The sequence below is a fragment of the Podarcis filfolensis genome, assembly GCF_964270895.1.
Source record: "Podarcis filfolensis genome assembly, chromosome: 4".
NCBI lineage: Eukaryota > Metazoa > Chordata > Lepidosauria > Squamata > Lacertidae > Podarcis > Podarcis filfolensis.
In genome coordinates this window covers 70,579,784-70,593,673 of record NC_139607.1, presented here as the reverse complement: position 1 = coordinate 70,593,673, position 13,890 = coordinate 70,579,784, and the positions used below count along the sequence as shown (strand labels likewise).

Sequence of the window (13,890 nt, the reverse complement as noted above, 5' to 3'; positions counted from 1 at the left end):
TGAACTGCCTCCTTTCCATTCCATCTCCCCAATGGCCTATCCACATAGGATTGTATCCAGTGGTATCACTGTTGACAATAAGAGTCAGCAGAACAGGGGGTGAATAAATTTCCAGCTGTTCTATTTTCCCCAAGCTCCCCCAAATGTCCTCTTCAGGGTCCTCCAACCATCTAGAACAGATTCAGGGGTGTGAGGGAGCTTCAGTGAGGAGGGGTATCTCAAAAAATGGCCTCTTTCCCCATTCTGCTGACAGAACTCCTACTGTCAGCTGAGCAACACTGTTGGATACATCCTAAATTCTTGTGGAAATTGTATCAGTTGTGAAATTATAAATATTCTTAAGGTGCTCCTTGCCCCAAAGGAAACAGTTATAGTCAGTGTGTTTATAAACTGCTTCAAAAGCCACTGCAGGACAGACTACTGCTGAGTTAATACATCAGAGTAAGTTAAGACAGGAAATGAAGCTTTTTGTGAAAATAGATGTGTTACAAGCACACCAAGTGCATCTCTGTTTTCTTCAATGAAATGTTGGAGAGTATGGTAGCCACATTTGGCACCTGCCTAGCATCTGGTGTAAGAAGTGAAAACAACACATCTGCTAACTCTTGCACATGCTTGGAGATGCATGCATCCCCTTCACACTTGGTGCATGTTGGACACATAATACAGCTGCCACACAGCATGTGAATCTGCTGCGATTTCAATTATTGGAATAGTAACTATACTGAAGTTAATTCTACTTCAGACATATTTGTTTTCTTCTCTTAGCTGCTCTTTGAAAAAGAGCAGCTTTTCCTGTCATGTTTAATAGAAAGCAGCATGATTTCTTGACATCTAAATGCAGTTCTGATTCCTTAGTTACAATGCCAGTTTATTGCTCCATGGAATGTCTGGACTTGGAAGCCATCCCTGGCTGCCTCCTGATTTTCGGGGGGTGGGGATGGACCACGTATTGGAATTTCAGCCTTGCAAACAGAATCCAGCCTCTCAGCACTTGAGTACACATGTCCCAGTACTTCAAAAAATAATGACACTATAAAAATTCCTTTAAAAATTAGTTGAAGTTGTTTCTCACACAAGAAAAATAGTTGGTTTCAGACAACTCCGTGTTTGAAGTGCTCTTGTTCTCTCCAGGACAGGCCTCAACTTAGACAGATCTTTGTGGTCAAGATTTAAAAGCACATCCAAAGACACGCCAGGTTTATATAAAACAATGCAGTATTGAAACGCACAGTGCAGAAAATTCTGTTCAAAATTAAAGAGACTAGTGCCATATAGAATAGGAAGAAATCTAAAATAAAGGAGTTTTGGATCTCAAAACTTGATACGTCCAAACTTGAACTTGGAGACAGATGTTGCATGCAACTGTAATTACTCTTCCAGTAAAAAACACACAAACCCAGATTTTGTTCATGGGGAATTCCACAAATGTGGTCAAACCCCAGCCTTGCTATTCAAACTTTTTACATGGACAGCATAGTCAAGAAGGTATCTCAGTAGTTGTGGTGATTTGGAAAAAAAAGAAAGAAAATGGTCTCTGGATATTTAAATACCAAAAACATTATATAATAATAAAGCACACATCACTTATATCTATGGCCCTTTGAATGTTGTTGGACCACAACTGCCACAGTCCCCTAACACTGGCCATCCTGGCTAGGACTGATGGGAGTCCAATAACCTCTGAAGGACCACAGGTTTACTATCCCTGGTTTAGAACCTAAACTAGTCAAACTCTTAGAATGTCATTTTTTTTAAAAAAAGTGCTATTGTAGTTATGCAGTTATTTTATAAGAGCATTTATATTCTGTTTAAGAGTATTTTGTGTTATCTTTCCAGTGAGTGCATTGCTTACATTTGCATTCTCAAATCTACCTGCAGAATTTATTTGCAATGATGGCCAATGGCAGCCACAGTTAGTTCTAGCCCTTATACACAATATATAGACAGGAAGCCAAATAGTTCCTTGGACCCACCTAGCCCAGGAGGGTTTTTAAAATGCTTTTCTTCGAATAGCAGGCCTCCATACCACATCACAAACTGCTTTTGAAAATTGCCTGCACTTTTGTCACGTGGGATGAGCAGCTGCTATTCCAGAAGCACAACTGCAAAACTCCCTTGAGTGTGAGGAAACAGTTGCACACAGTTCTTTGATTAACAAATTGAATCGTTTGTTATCTTATCTTTTGGAACCCTGGTTATCAGAAAAGTGCATTAGGGTTTGAATGTCAACCCTTCATAGGTATGAAATTACTAGGCTACAAGCCAATGTCAACAAGTTCATTTCTAGCTATTCTAATTAACACATACATTTTCATGTGGCAGCATGAAGCCTGGCATAAAGTCTGAGAAGCCAAAGACACATGCCAAAGGTGCATTGGGTCGTGAGTCTGCTTTGAGGTTTACACATGGTACCTTCAGTCTGTTTAAGCCTCTAGTGCCACTTTTTGATATTTATATGAAGCATATTCTTACGATGCTTTCATAAAACTGAACACCAGGCAGAGCAGGAAAGGGAGTAGACTAAAGCTTTAAAATTGTATAAGTGACTTACCCACACGCCCAGTCGCTGCAGGAACTGACAAGAAACCAAAATTTTAAAAGAAGCACAAATGGTTGAAATGCTACTTCATATGTCTAATGATATACACTATTTGTAGAATGCAGGGTAATGTTGATACTCACCCACCCATTGCGTCTTTAGCATAGGACAGCTTCTAGAAAAATAGAAAATTAAATTCCGGGTAAGTTATTGCATTTTGCTAATTTAAAAGTTATATTTTTGCACCCTCTGTGATCCCACTCCCATTCTTGTCTAGCGCAGGTGAGCCTACAGAGAGAAAGCCCCTTGCAAAGATCCTTGGCTGCATCTATTCAAGTGAACAGGAAAACTTCAGATGGATTACTCAAATCACATTGCTAGGTTTTTTGGTTTATATTAAATGGTGCTTTACTACACTGCCTACTGTATATTGTATTCAGAAAATTCAAGACGGGGAGGGGAAAGGTTAAATAGAAATCCACTTTCTTTATGTCGCTTTGGAAAACTTATGTGGTCTTGTTAATGTGATCAAACGCCATTCAAGCTTTCTGAGAACCACCAGCAAAACTGAATGCAAACAACTGGAGGAATATGATTTGTTTAACTGTTGAATAGCTATGCCCAAAGCCATCCAGAATTAGTGTGGCATTCATCACTACAGTTCTCTAGAACCATTATAATACAGGCAAATTCAGAAGAATAGAATGACAGATTTTGGTTGCTGTGTGTGTGTGTGTGTGTGTGTGTGTGTGTGTGTGTGTGTGTGCAAGCAATATCATTTTGTGTTTTTAATGTATTATATATTTGGTGTTAGCTGCCCTGAGCCCAGTCTCGGCTGGGGAGAGCGGGATATAAAATAATAATAATAATAATAATAATAATAATAATAATAATAATAATAATAATAATTAGGGCAGCATAAAAGCAAGCTATCAAGGGAGTGACAAGTATAAAATATAAAATTGTACTTTTATCATAGGCATGTGTACAGGCTAAAAAAAGTACCAAAAATTGGTATTTTGTGCCTCATTTTTTAAGTTTGTATTTTTAAAGTAACATAGTTGGAAATTTGTTTAGTTAAGTTTTAGTTTCTTTGTTTGATGAACAAAAATTAATGTCCTTTTTAATTATGTGTTCAATGTTCACTTTTAAAATAAATGAATAAAATTTGCTAAGTGCACGTCCTCATGAAATTTTGCGCAAATGCCTATGACTTTGCTAATAAAATCCAATAAAAGGTTAAAATCAGGAATATCCCTTGAATGAAGGACACTTCAAAAGTGTTTGTCTGACTTCATAACACCTTAGTCCTATGACTCTGTATGGCCAGAGAATATTATTACAATAAATTGCTGCGTTCTCGACACCTTTCTAAAACCACCAATAAAGCAAAGCATCAGTAGTCCATTTGCTCCCTGAATAGCAACCAGGAATGATCCTTTTTCCCGCTCCATGGCCATACAATTCCTCTAAGTAGTAAACTTGAATAAGGAAAATAACTATTTCCCCAAAACGCATCTCTCTCTAAATTGCTTAGGCAGGTGACCCGGTCAAGACCAGCAGGCTTAAAATAACACTTACCAGAAGTGTTTCGGTTTGATGGCACATGTAAGCGTGCCGTCACCCTGGATATTGTGGGATTAGGCACTCACTCCTGCTGTCTGGGCTTAGGACTCTGGGCAGGTGGCTTTGAAAGAATGCACGAAACACACTGCACGGGATCAGAAATACTGGTGCTCATCCTACCCACAGGAGCCCAAGGTGGCAAACATCAAAATGTTAAAACAATACAATTTAAAATAAGAACAACGGCAGACGACGGCTGTATCTGGAGACAGGCACTCAGGTTCTGTACTCACAGCGGTGACCAGAGGAGGAATAACCATTGAGAAGAGCACAGAGAGAAGAAATACTGTGGTGCCTCCATAGCAGCACAACTGGACACCTTCATCTGCCCCAGCTGCAACAAAACATGTCTCTCCCGCATCACTCTCTACAGCCACAGCAGGTGCTGCAACCTTCCAACCGTTTGCCTTCACCCCCTAAGTCTCACTCCTCCACTGTCTCCCGAGATGGACGGATGCCAAGAGCATACCAGTTTGAAATGAATTGTATTATGTCTGCCTTCCAAAAGCTTCCTTCAAGTCGAGCAATTTTCATTGCTCCCTCAGTGCATGAGTTTCAGGCAAACTCGGGATTTCGTATCTAGGGGCATTTTCCCAGCTCAGTAACAAGATGCTTTGTGCTCCCTTCCTTGGCCCAAGATGCACATAGAGCTTCCTTGCCTGCAAGGAGTTCCCAGTTCAGTGGTGGGAGAAGCTGCGTGCAAAGGCTTATGTGTGTGTGCCTTTAGGCTGAGTGAAGCAGCTGCCTTAGGCAGTGAGAGAGCATGGAATATTAGTGAGGTGTTGGAGAAGAAAGCTTGTAGCCTTGCCCCTATACCCTCTAAGCTAGCCTGTTGCCCTCAAGCGCAGTCAAGGATGGTGTCCTGTTGCCATTGTTAGAGTAAAACTCAATTGCTAGTCTGATTAGTTTCTGGGTGTGTAATGGGGTAGGGGTGACTAATTCTCTCTTGTCTAAGGCAATCCTATGTCTCTGTGTATGAGTAGTTTCCTTTTCCACTGAAAAGAAGCCGGCCGGCTGAGTTCTTAGTGTGCTTCTCAGTGGCTCTGAATTGGCAACGAGAATACTAAAGTAACCTTGCAACTATTTCATTGGACCTGCCAGTGCCTTGTGTCTAATTCCATAAAATATACAGGGTCACAGTCTAAACAGGCCTGTCAAAATCACAATCAATCCCTCTTCACAGGGAACTGCTATCATTCCTGTATTGCAGAGGGCTGGGCTAGACAATCCTATGGGTGCCTTCCAACTCTCCAACACATATAAAAACCATTCTGAAAATGCTTTTTTTTTAAAAAAGATTTTTTAAAAAATACATTGGATTTTTCCATAAGGCTCACCATCACTGTCTAGTGTAACATTGTGTATTGCATTTAAAACACACTTAAAATGTTTTATTTGCAACTGTATAGCTGAGTCCTATGACTCCCCTAAAAGAAAGGGAAGGCTGTCTATGCTTTTTAATATTAAAAAAAAACCAAGTAACATCAAGTGCTTCACTAATAAACAAGTAACAGATAATGCTACATGATTATTACGCATGCAGTAAGTACATACACTAATATGTTTCAACCATAAGCTGTAACAAAATTGGACAGGGTTTACTATTAAAAGTGAAAAAGACATATCTAGAAAACCTGTGTCTGCATAATATAGTACTAAGTGCCTGGCTGAAAACTAGAGTTGCAAGTTGAGGCAAATGAAGCTGCTAGGGTTGATGAATCCCAAGTAAATATAACTGAATAAACATCAAGACTTCTGCACATGTTGTTAGTTAAAAAGAGGAAAAGGATAAAGTTGTGCTTGTTCATATCTAACTTGAGCCTTGGCATACTTGTCTGAAAGTCTTTGCCAAAGACTTCCAAAAAAAGCCACTTGCAATACTAATGTGATAACAAGCTCAAAGTTATAGGGAAATGTCTGGAAAATCTTGGGCCTCTGCTCCAAAGTCTGGAATTAAAGATAATCTTGAAGTGCACACAAATGTGCCTTAAAAACAGGAATAATTGTTTTTCTCTCTCCCACAGAGCAAAGCACCACTTCTCCCCTCCATTTTACAATGTTTTTTTTGACAGAGGTAGTAGCCACTATGCTTCAGGCTACTTCTGTTTTTTAAAGAATTGCTTGTATATTTGCTCATTTGTTCATCTGGTGCCTTCTTTATTTACTTTTAGCACACACGCACACAAAATTGAAAAACTGTTCCCAGGGTGATGGGAAGATGGGTTTGTGACATCATGAGCCTCCAACCAATCAGCACTGTGCTCTGCCAGTTTCTGACCCAATTACACATAGTTTTCCCTGAGTTTGATCCTGGGGCAGAAGATTCTGGGTGCAGGGACTGGAGTACTTTAGAGACATTTCCTGACAATAAACATTAGGGAGAGAGTTTAGAGATGATCCCTTTCGAATGGTGTGAAGGTGGATTTGAAGAAACTCCAGCAGAAAACTGGCTGTTGTTTTCTGCTAATTAATAAAACCACCATGTTAATTCTTGTCTCAAGATATTGAACCCAAACTTATTGTACTGTGCATGAATAAAATAGTGATTGTGCATCACTAGGTAGAGAGTGGACAAGCCAGGAAACCAAACACAATATAGTTCAAGAACAAACATTCTTGAAAGAGGCACAATAAAACCCAAGAAACCATATGGAATGGAGAAGAAAAGCCATTTCGTTTGCTTATTTCAAGTTCTGGTGGAACTGTACGTAACTAAGGATAGAACTATACATTACAAAAAAATGCAAAACCGCCACTGCCAACTCTACGTTGCATTCTCCGCATCTCTATTTGAAATGTCTAATTCAATGTACCGTATACTCTGACATCACTACAATGTTTGTTTCTCTTCCCCCAGTTTTCTCCATAGGCTTCTGTAGGGACACACTCAGCATAATGATACCAGAACATAAGGGAAATTGAACTCAATATTAGGTAGGCAAAGGAGGGAACAAGAAAGAGGGCTGCCATTTCCTACAGCAGTTGTTTGGGTAATACCCCTACCGGAACTACATATTAATAATCAAGGGTTAAATTCCAAACGCTAACATTAATTTAGTTTGATCTTTACTTAAAACTGCCACACCAAAGGGGTTTGAAATTAGAAGGGACCCTGAGGGCCGTCTAGTTCAACCTTCCGCAATGCAGGAATCTCAACTAAATCATCCATGATGGCCAACCAGCCTCTGCTTCAAAACTGCCAATGAAGGAGAGTCAAACACCTTCCAAGCTTGCTGCATCTTCCTTGCGACAGACCTTTAGATATTTGAAGATGACTATCATACCCCCTCCCAGCCTCTGCTTCTCCAGATGAAACATACCCAACTCCCTCAACTGTTCCTTAGAAAGCTTAGTTTCCAGAACCTTGCAGAACCATATTGGTTGTTCTCCTCTGCACACATTCCAGCTTGTTAATATCCTTCTTAAAGATGCTGAACAACAAGGGGCCCAGGACAGAACCCTGCAGCACCTCACTTGTCACTTTTTTCCAGGATGATGAGGAACCATTAGTGAGAACACTTTGGGTTTGGGTCAGTCAACTAGCTACAAATCCACTTAACAGGTAACTCGTCCATTCCACATTTTACCAGTTCATCTGCAAGAATATCATGGGGGACTTTGTCAAAAGCCTTAATGAAATTAAGATATACTACATCCACAGTATTCCCCTGATCCCCTCATCCTCCAAAGCTTGTAACTCTATTAAAAATAATAAAGAAAGAAATGAGATTCATTTTGCATTACTTGTTTTTGAGAAATCCATGCTGGGTCTTAATAACCACAGCATCCTTTTCAAAGAGCTCACATACCATCCATTAAATTATCTGTTCTAGGTCCTTTCCTGGTATGGACATCAAGCTGACCACTCAGGAGTTACCTGGTTCTTCTTTTTTCTCCTTTTTGAAGATGGGCACAACATTTGCCTGCCTCTGGTTTGCAGGGACCTCACCTGTTCTCCAAGAATTCTCAAAGATTATAGAGGCTTTGAGATTACATCCACAAGCTCCTTTAGTATCCTTGGGTGCAGCTCATCAGGCCCTGGAGATTTGAATTCATTTAACATAGCTAAGTGTTCCTTTACTACCCACTTTTCCTATATTGGGCTGCAGTACCAACAGGTTGGGCACTGTTTTCCTATTGGGTGAAGACAGAGGCAAAGTAGGTGTTGAGCAATTCCACCTTCTCTCTGTCACCCAATAGCATTTCTCTGTCTTCTCTGTACAGAGAACCTATCACCTGCTTGTTCTTTCTCTTGCTTTGAAAATAACCAAATAAACCTTTTAAAATTATTTTTAACCTCTCTTGCATGTCTGAGCTCATTCTCAGCTTTGGTTCACCTGACCTTCTCCCTATAACTGTTGGCAACTTGTCATTGTCTTCCTTTGTGATTTCCCCTTTCTTCCATTTCTTTTACATGCCCTTCCTAAATCTCAGCTCATCTGTAAGCTCTTTAGGCAGTCACACTGGCTTCTTTAGATGCCTCCCACTTTTCTTTATTGTTGGAATTTTCTGCCTTCGTAGCTACAATATTACACCTTTAAGAAATTCCCATCTATCTTATACTCCTTCCTCTTTGAGTACAGTGGTACCTCGGTTTAAGAACAGCCCTGTTTACGAATGATTTGATTTACGAACTCTGCAAAATCGGAAATAGTGTCCCAGTTTTCAAACTTTACCTCGGTATAAGAACAGAAGCCGAACGGTGGAAGGACACCGGCGGCAGCAGGCCTCATTAGGGAAAGCGCGCCTTGGTTTGAGAATGGTTTCAGTTTAAGAACGGACTTCCAGAACGGATTAAGTTCGTAAACCGAGGTACCACTTTATTTCTGACCATCACCCAGTAGTTCCTTAAGCTTTTTGAAATCAGCCTTATTAAAGTCCAGAGTGCATGTCTGACTACACTCAACTTTCCCTTGCCTCTGTATCATGAAGCCCAAGAGTACATAATCACTTCCTCCCAAGTTTCCCAGTACTTCCACTTCGTCGATCAGTTCCTCCCTGTTGGTGAGGATAGATAGATAATCCCCTTGTTGGTTCTTCTACCTTCTGGGAAATGAAATTGTCAGCCAGGCAGTAGGGTGTCACCTACCACCACATTTCTCTTCCTCCTAGGGAAGTAGCAGGAATCATTCTGTACATTGTACCTTCCACAGCCACCTGGGTGTATTCTGAGGTCTACAGCAGCTGTCCTTGCTCCATTGGCCCAGAATCAGTGTCTGGGGTGAGGGCATGGAATCGATTCTGCAGCTCCAATAACATGGCTCCCAACAGTCCTGCTTCGGTGTGCCACATTCCTCCGAGGATTTATCTCCTGCAATGGGTTATCTCTCTCCTCTCTAGGGGCACCCCACATGCATCGCAGTTTCAGGACAGTCCACTCTGCTCTATCACTAATTTCCTCGTCTTGCCCAGCAGCTCAAAGTGTGGGTAGATGGACCTCAAGTTGCTGTACTTTCTCTTCCAAGAAGGCTTGCACTTACTGCAGGTGTGGATTTGCGTACTCTCACGCAGAAAGACAAATATGGTACAGATGTTGCAAGTCACTGCAGCTGCTCCCTTGCCATTAATGTCTCTTGGTCCTAGGTACACCATGAGACAGAACTCTGGGCCTCCCCTTCAAAACACCCCTATTTACAAGTCCTGGTCACAAGCTCCCGGAGGCTGCAATCAGCTAAATAGAACTGCTGGCTGCTAACTCCTCCTGCAATATGTTCTTTGACAATAAATCCTCTAAGGATTAGGGAATCCCCTTTCTGATCCCGTATTACTTTAATCTTGTGCATCTGAACATTGAAGATACGTGATTAAATATTTCTATGAGCTACAAATATCAAAGGAGCTGTAATATACATACCGATCATGCTATTAAAAATATTAACTGTTTTCAAAATGCAAAAGAAAAATAATTCTTCAGTAGTTAGTGATGTGTTATCATAATAATGAATATTTCTATTTAGTATAATGCCCGCATACTCATATCTTAGTTTGGTGCTGAGATCTTTGGCTAGGTAGCCCTCCTCCCCTCCCTACCCAGTTTCATTCCTGGGCTCTGTGCTAGCACAAAATGATTGGGTGGTGGGTAGAAGCAAGTTTTGCATTGGCTGATGAGAAAGTGGGCTGGTTAGTATAGCCCTTTGGAAGAACTTCAAATCACTGCCAAATATTACTAATTCTTTGGTTAGGCTTTTGGACACATGCAAAAATTGATAAAAAAAATATCCCCCTTTGCATGCCATGCTATCACTTTGCAAATCCGGATAATGTCATAACATTATTTTTCTTACAAATGTAGCTGACTGGAAGGTAAGTTTTACCTTTTCTTTACTTCCTTGCCACACAAGGCACTTAGAATTATTGTTTTTTGAGCACTAAGAAGAAAGTGGAATAACTTAGTGGAATAACAAAAGCATGGAATCAGAGTTGGAAGCAACCACAAAACCTGTTAAGTTTGAACCTTTGTCTAAATGCCAGGACCAACAATCCCTAAACCAATTTGTCTCTATTCCCCATAGATCAACCCAAGCATGCTATGCCAGAAAACAAGAATAGCTTATTGTCTGAAGGTGCCTGAAAGGCAAATTAGGTACAGATGATTCAAACCAGCTTGGATTATTTATCCCCACCCAGGTTCACACATAGTGCTAAGCCAGTACGTTTCCGAACACAATTCAAAGTGTTGGTGTTGACCTTTAAAGCCCTAAATAGCCTTGGCCCAGTATACCTGAAGGAGCGTCTCCACCCCCATCATTCTGCCTGGACACTGAGGTCCAGCACCAAGGGCCTTCTGGTGGTTCCCTCACTGTGAGAAGCAAATCTACAGGCAACCAGGCAGAGGGCCTTTTTGGTAGCGGCGCCCGCCCTGTGGAACACCCTCCCATCAGATGTCAAAGAGATAAACAACTACCTGACATTTAGAAGACATCTGAAGACAGCCCTGTTCAGGGAAGTTTTTAAAGTTTTTAATCTTTGTTAGAAGCTGCCCAGAGTGGCAAACAAATCAGTGGACTGACTGTGAAGATCACTCAGGTGGTCCCCTGCATGGCTGAAGATGGTTGAAGATGGGAGCACATCCATTGCATTAAATACTCATATTGATTTTAATTGCACTTTATTGCTTTTACTTCTTATGCTGTATGACAATGTGAATTCTATGGAATTCAAATTGTAATGCAATAAAATACAATATACAAGCAACATTGAATTCTACCCAGTATCTCCAAAATCTTCATTAGATGGCTTGGGCTCCTTCACCCCCCATAATTGGGGATCTTCTCCTTTGCTTTGGTTATGTATCTTTTGGCAACAATAATTTTTAATACATAAGTCAATATTGAAACAGCACAAAAATAACAAAAATCAATATAAAAACATTGGGGAATGGAAACAGACCAGTCTGCGGATTGTTAGTCCTGGCATTTGTGAAGCCAGTTTTTTTTTGGGGGGGGATTTGTGTATAGGGAGGTATACTACTACTACTACTAATAATAATAATAATAAGCAATAAGCTAAAGAGGAAAGACATCTTTGTAAAACTTCAGAAAGCTAAGCAAGCGTTACTGAAATTTAATTGTGTGAACTACTTCCATTTCAAGGCGTTAAATAAAAGTCGAACCAGCAAAATAACATTTTGGTCTTTCTTACTAGTCAAAGGCTTCCGGCTGAGAGATTTTTAATCTGTTCCCTTACCTACCTTCATTATGAGGCTTTGATGCTCCTCAGACTGGCTGAAGTTGGTGCCCATCTCAAATATACTCATAGTTTCTTCTTCACAGAGATGCAGCCAATTTTGGTACTCTTCGTGTCCTGGGAGCCTATCCCAGAATGTTTTGAAGACTTCCCATACTGCTTCCTGGCACACTGCAAAAGAAAAAATTAAAAGTATTATTATTGTGCACTACCATCACAGGTTGTCATGCAGACAATGAAACAGACTTGAACTTGGTTGCTCTGGGAGGCAAGAATAGCCCCAATGAGCAGAAACTGCAAGGAAACAGTTCACCCAAACGTTAGGAGAAAGTTCCTAATGGTAAAAACTGTTCAGCAATGAAACAGACAGCCTTGAGAGGTAGTGATCACTCGTTCACTGGTGGTATTTAAGCAGATGCTGGGCAACCATCTCTCAGGGATAACGTAAGTCCCATAATGCATTGAAGATCCTGCACTGAGCAGGGAGGGCTGGACAAGAAGACGTCTAAGATTTCTCCCAACTCCCAATTCTATGATTGATCTGCTTGATCAGACCACTCATCTAGTCTCACATCCTGTTTTCAGCTGAGGGGGATGTCCAGGGGTAAAATCCATTGTCTTTTACTGCAAGAAGTGGGAAAGCAGACACTGCTGTGCAATATATGTTTGTTGTGCAAGCAGAAGTAGCATAACAGTACAAAACAGTGCATGATCGGTTAAAACAGCACAACACTTCAGCTGGCCCAAGCTGCCTGTTGGATCCAGCTATAGCCCTATAGGACGTGGGTGGCGCTGTAGTCTAAACCACTGAGCCTCTTGGGCTTGCCGATCAGGAGGTCGGTGATTTGAATCCGCATGACAGCGTGAGCTCCCATTGCTCTGTCCCAGCTCCTGCCAACCTAGCAGTTCGAAAGCACGCCAATGCAAGTAGATAAATAGGTACCGCTGTGGCGGGAAGGTAAACAGCATTTCTGTGCGCTCTGGTTTCTATCACAGTGTTCCGTTACACCAGAAGTGGTTTAGTCATGCTGGCCACATGACCTGGAAAGCTGTCTGTGGACAAACGCCAGCTCCCTCAGCCTGAAAGCGAGATGAGCGCTGCAACCCCATAGTCGCCTTTGACTGGACTTAACCGTCCAGGGGTCCTTTACCTTTTTTATTTTATTGCCCTGTGCTAGAACAGGGCTCTTCCTAGCAGTGTAGCTGCTGCGCTGGTGGGTTGCCACAGTTGAATCCCACTCCAGGTCTTACACCTCTTCATTCATTGAATTGTTAACTTTTATTATAAAAAAATCATTTCGGAGCAGCACTATACTGCCTCTGAGCATAGAGACCATGCTTCAAATCCAATGGTGGGTTGGATCACTTTTGTGAGGGGGTAAACCTGGTTTTTAGTGATTCCACCTTCCTGATACAGCTTCACTACTACTTCCTGCCATTCTAATCTAGAAGGTCGCTCAGCCCCTGGAAACAGGGGGCTGCAAAGTTGTTTTCTCACGTTAACAACTGCTAGCATCAGGACCTATATTCAGTGTGCGGGATTTGGATTGGGGGGCACAGATCGTCTAATTCAGAGCTTGGGCCAGTCACCGCATTTCTGCCTAACTTACCTAGTAGAACTGTTGCAAGGATAAAATGGGGAGCCCCATGAATGCTTCCTACATGCTTTTCTGGAGAGGGAGGACAGAATTACTCTAGAGATTCCAGGTACAGCCATTGAAATATTCCTCTTGCACTTCTCAGCAGAATGGATCAGAGTTGTCCAGTGGCTACAGGAGCGTAGTGAGAAGGGAATGAAACTGCAGCAGCACTCAGCACCGAAATGCTCTCTTAGCAGGCTCTTGTTAGCTCTGCAGTTTGTAACTGCAAAGCTCTCTCTCCCCCACCTCTACCTACCCCTCCCGCCATTCATCTGAGCACATTATAGTTGGTCGCATTATGCTCTGCAACCTAAGATTAAAAAAAGAAAGAGGAAGGTTCTTTCTTGTTGCTTAGGGGAAAAAGGGGGAGAAATTGGAGGGGTGGGGAGAATGAAG

At 41.5% G+C, this 13,890-nt stretch overlaps 1 protein-coding gene across 1 annotated transcript in view; it reads right to left on the bottom strand.

Moving 5' to 3' along the window:
* Window positions 1–13,890, bottom strand: part of IMPG2 (interphotoreceptor matrix proteoglycan 2) — a gene marked incomplete at its 5' end in the record, with an annotated part of 60,195 nt that overhangs the window by 36,475 nt on the left and 9,830 nt on the right. The window contains 3 exons of the mRNA XM_083612063.1: window positions 2,555–2,578; window positions 2,686–2,717; window positions 11,859–12,025. Coding sequence (XP_083468189.1) covers window positions 2,555–2,578; window positions 2,686–2,717; window positions 11,859–12,025 — 223 coding nt within the window. The remainder of the gene's footprint in view (window positions 1–2,554; window positions 2,579–2,685; window positions 2,718–11,858; window positions 12,026–13,890) is intronic.